This window comes from Vombatus ursinus, unplaced genomic scaffold (genome assembly GCF_900497805.2).
Source record: "Vombatus ursinus unplaced genomic scaffold, bare-nosed wombat genome assembly UNPS02015255.1, whole genome shotgun sequence".
NCBI lineage: Eukaryota > Metazoa > Chordata > Mammalia > Diprotodontia > Vombatidae > Vombatus > Vombatus ursinus.
The window spans coordinates 1,430,097-1,434,940 of NW_020955033.1; the positions used below are offsets into that span (position 1 = coordinate 1,430,097).

Here is a 4,844-nt window from a genome sequence, read left to right on the forward strand (position 1 = left end):
TTGGTCTGAGGCTGGATTTGAACTCAGGTCCTCCTGACTTCAGAGCCGGTGCTCTAGCCACTGTGTCACCTAGCTGCTCCCTAAAATTCAATGTGTTTTTTTTGGGCTTGGCAATGGGGTTAAGTGACTTGCCCAGGGTCACACAGCTAGTAAGTGTCAAGTGTCTGAGGCCAGATTTGAACTCAGGTCCTCCTGACTTCAGGGCCAGTGCTATATCCACTGCACCACCTAGTTGCCGCTCATGTTCAGTTCTAATTGTTGCTTCCTGGCCCTTATACTGGTTCCTCAGGAGACAAGTAAAATGATCTGGACTCTTTGAGGACTTGTCACATTTTGTTGTGATCCACATAGTCAAAGGTTTTTGTGTAGTCAGTGAAACAGAAGTAGCATTGGACTTTCCTTTTTATCACCAGGAAATCTGCAGCTGATCTTCCTTTTGGCTTTGGCCCAGCTGCTTAATTAGCACTGGTGATATTTGTAATTGTCTCTGCTCTTCCCCAGTAGTGTGTTAAATACCTTCTGACCTGAGAGGCTCATCTCTTAATGTCATATCGTTTTTCACTTTAGTACTGCCCACGAGGTTTTCTTGGCAAAGATACCAGAGTGTTTTGACACTTCTGTTTCCAGTGGATCAGAAAATTGTTGTCAGAACTCTTCACTGTGACTTATCCATCTTGGACAACCCTGCATAGCATAGCTCATAGTTTCATTGAACTGTGCAAACTCCTTGGGACACCATGACAAGGTCCTTTTCAATTAGCTTCTCCTATATCAATCATGCCATCCTCATTCTTGTTTCTATCATCTATTGACTTCCAGGTTATGTTCTTTCTTTCTCTAGTGAGTTTGGTATCTAGATTATTGATTTCTTGGCTACTCCTGACTCATCTTACTTCCTTGGGTACCTAAATATTCATGGTAGTTCTTTACCTTTTGAAAGACTAACTTTCATATAATCCACCTTCTTAACTCTACTAACATCCATTTCCACTATACCTCACCTGCCTTTCTCTTTCCCCTCCTTTATTTCTTGGTATAAAGATAACTTGTATCTTCATTATCATCTCAGATTATTCCTCTCCAAGCTATTGACCTATGAAGATTGTACTCTCTGAAAACTCTCTGGATGTTTCACTTTTTTCACTGCCACACTTCTCTTGTAATCTGATTTAACAACCCATATTTCTTCTAAAATTACTTTCTCAAAGATCACCAAATGAATTGTCTTCTCTCATTTGTCATCTTTCTTGACCTTTTATGCATTTGGCACTGTTGACTGGCTCTCTTGTCTTCCTTGACATTGCTCTTTCCTGGTATCCCCTGTGTTTCTTACTTCTCTTGTTTTGTTTCCTTAGCTCATTCCTTCTATTTGCTAATGTCTGGGAAACCTAGAAAGTTCTTTCCTACACCTTCTTTTCTTTTTATATACTTTCCCGTGGTGATGTCACCAGCTTATTTTGGTTCAATTATCTCTGAAGAGTTTGATCCCAAGTCTAGATGGCCAAATTTAATTCCCCATCCTATCCCCCCTCCCCACCCCCAGCTCCAGTCACATACTAGCAACTGCTACCCAGACAGCTCTACCTGTATATCCTGCCAGACCTTAACCAAAACTGAACTCGTAGAATTTGAGAGTTGGAAGGGATGTCAGCAGTATCTAGTTCAGCCTGTATGTGAAAGGGATTCCCACTATAACATACCCAACAAATAATCATCTAGCTTCTGCTTGAAGGACCTCCAAAGAGGAGGAACCCATCATTTCTAGAAGGCTGCCCATGCCACTTTGGGACAGTTCTGTTTGTTGCAATGTTGCACAAATTATCTAGGGCAAAGTAAAATAATTAAACCTTACAACTTCTCACATATTTAAAAAAGAAACCAGAACAACCTTTTAACACGCAATATGTCCTTAACTCTTAATCACTTGTTATGATTACTGAATTCTTGGGGACCACCTCCTCCAAAGAACCTGAAGTGCAGGTAAAGAGGAAAACCAGGAAGAAGTAATGGTCTTTTGTTTATGCAAAAGTTTTCAAATTTCATGTAATCATTGAAGTTGTCTATTGTACCTCTTGTGATTTCCTCCACCTCCCTTGTTAGCTTAAGAATTCTCTTTCCTTGGCTTCAGCATCGTTGGAGTGACTGGGGAAGAGTAGCTGTGGACTGTAGGGTAGTACATTCATGTGAAAGGTTGGCATCTCCAAACCAGTCTTGAATAGAGCTAGGCCTGGGACATCCCCTGTGACTAGAAAAGGGCTGGGTGTCCATGGAAGGGCACAGTGTTGTTGTTGTTTCACTGACCTGCACCAAAGTAACACCAGACCATAGGGCACTGGGTTCTTCCACGTAAAGGGCTTCCATGCTCAACCCCTCAGTAGAGCCAGCGCTGAAGCTTTCTAGTCTGTCCCCTGCATGGCTTCCTGAATGTGCTTCCCAATATATTGGTATGATGACATTACTTTTTTACTCAGAAAAGTTTTAGTGCTGCTCATTCCCTAGTAAAATAATATGCAAACTACAAGCTCTTTAAATCCTGCTGTTATTTAGATTTGGAGTTAGAGGGTTTGCATTCAAGTCTCAGCTCCGCCACTTTCCATGTGGATGATCTTGGACAAGTTTTATCACCTCAGTGAGCCTGTGTTTCTTCCTCCATAAAGTGAGGACGGTGAACTAGATACTTACCTCTGCAGTCCTTTTACCCTGAAATAGAAGCGTCTATTACACTGATCTCTACTTTCCTTTTCTTCAAGTAGGGACAAAAACTATCTTTTGTAGGGATAAAATGGGAATATATGTAAAGTGCTTCATAAATCTTAAATCACTATAAAAAGGTGTAATTATTGTCTTCCTCATCTCTTGCCTATTGAAGTTCCTCCTTTTAAGGCCCAACCTCCTTGTGGAGCTTTTCATGCACACATGTGTGCACACATGTGCACACACAAACACACGCACATGATATGGCAGGAAATGGAAATAACAGACTTTTCATTTTAGAGTCTAAAATAGAGCATAAATACCTCCTATATATACTTCAAGCTTCAGGAAAAAATATGCAAGCTACAAGTATATACATTTTTGGTACAGTCACTAATGTTATTAAATTTACTTTTAAAAATCCCTTTATGTCTATCTATAACTAGTTGAACTTTTTATTTCTTAACAGCAAGGGATTGGAAATAATTGCATCATCATCACAAAGTCTCCTCTCTTCCACAGGGTTATTGAGCAGCTTGGTGGGAAGCAGCTGGTGATGAACCACATGCATCATGAGGACCAGCAGGTTCGCTATAATGCTCTTCTGGCTGTGCAGAAGTTAATGGTTCACAACTGGTACGTGAGAGCCTTGTATTTTTTCCCTCTCATGTATTTGTCTAAAATTTCAAGTGTTGTGTTCTGTGTTCTGAAAACTCTTTATCTAAATATCCTGAAGGATGACAGTTTTTGAAGTATTAGTATTGGGTTAAAGTTCTGAAAATGTATTTATTGTAAATGAAATAATAAGTGACCGTTTTAAAGATGAACTGTGTCTCTCTGAGAATATGTATTCACAGTGCCAACATCAAAAGCAATTAATATTCTTTTTTGAACTGATAAAATTCTTTTTGGGATACAAATTTAATTTTGACTTTGAAGGGTTGAGTGAAATATAAATTGCTTCACAGTTAAACTTAAGCACCAATTATTCATGGCTTTAAAAACTCTAAATGGTTTTGAAACCTTTCATTTTACTGTATGTGTTTGTTATTGGATTTGATCAGTTCACACATGATAATAAAACAGCTTAATACATTTAGTTATAACTCAATTAATAAATTATGTATGCATATGTACTCTTTGTGTGGCAGTTGCAGATGTTTTTTGCCTTCTCCCTTAATTGCTTTTCTAGTTTATTTTATTATTGTTGTTGTTATTTTTTTTTTTGAGTTAGGAAATGGGGTTAAGTGACTTGCTCAGGGTCATGTAGCTAGTAAGTGTTATGTGTCTGAGGTCAGATTTGAACTCAGGTTCTCCTGAATCCAGGGCCATTGCTGTATCCACAGCACCACCTAGCTGCCCCTTCTAGTTTATTTTTTAAACAAAATTATGACCCTTTCCCCTTGTAATTTAATGTATATGAAATGTAGCACTAGCAGCTTCATATTACTAAACCTTCTTCTGAGGGCAGAAAGACTGGTTGTTTGTCTTTTGGCTGTAACATATCTGGAGGTATCATCATTGGCCCATATTCTTTTATGGTCAGTGTTTTCAAAGTAGTATCAAATTATCAAAGATATTTCTGTACTTTGCCACTTCTAAGCAAATATGAATTTACATTGAGCTATTTTTGCCCTGCCATTGTGAATATATTTGGTGTAGACTGAGCAAAGCTGCTGTTTCTGAAGGCAAGAATTAATATAGAATTGGGATGGATTTAAAAAAAATCTACCATTGTACCATATATAGTTATAGTAGACTAGTCAGGAGGGACTATTGTTGTATCATACGTTAAGCATTTTGATCTTGCCACTCAGGAGTATTTGTGGTATGACTACCAAGTGAATAATTATGCCTAGGGGAGAGTGAAAAAAGGGAAAAGATATAGGTTTCTTCTTTCTCCCTACCCCCCCCCCCCAAGTGTAAGCAGAGAATCCAAGTAGAGATCATTCTGGAATGGTTTTCATCTACCTAGCATTAAGACATAGTTTAATATTCAGCTTCCAGTTTTTTCTGTGTATGTTTATTCACGGTGAATTGTTTCCCCTTTCTGGAAAGTATATCTTAAAATTGTCTCTTCCCACTGCCCTCCTCACTTTTCCTTGTCCCTCTTTCCTCCCCTCCCAACCCTCAGCCAGCAAGTCTTGTGC

At 38.9% G+C, this 4,844-nt stretch overlaps 1 protein-coding gene across 2 annotated transcripts in view; it reads left to right on the plus strand.

Annotated features, from left to right (window-relative positions):
* The window catches only part of LOC114031907 (V-type proton ATPase subunit H), a 110,984-nt gene that overhangs the window by 71,565 nt on the left and 34,575 nt on the right, over nt 1-4,844 (plus strand). For both annotated transcript variants that reach the window (XM_027847107.1, XM_027847108.1), the window contains one exon: nt 3,217-3,330. In XM_027847107.1, the coding sequence (XP_027702908.1) occupies nt 3,217-3,330 (114 nt within the window). The remainder of the gene's footprint in view (nt 1-3,216; nt 3,331-4,844) is intronic.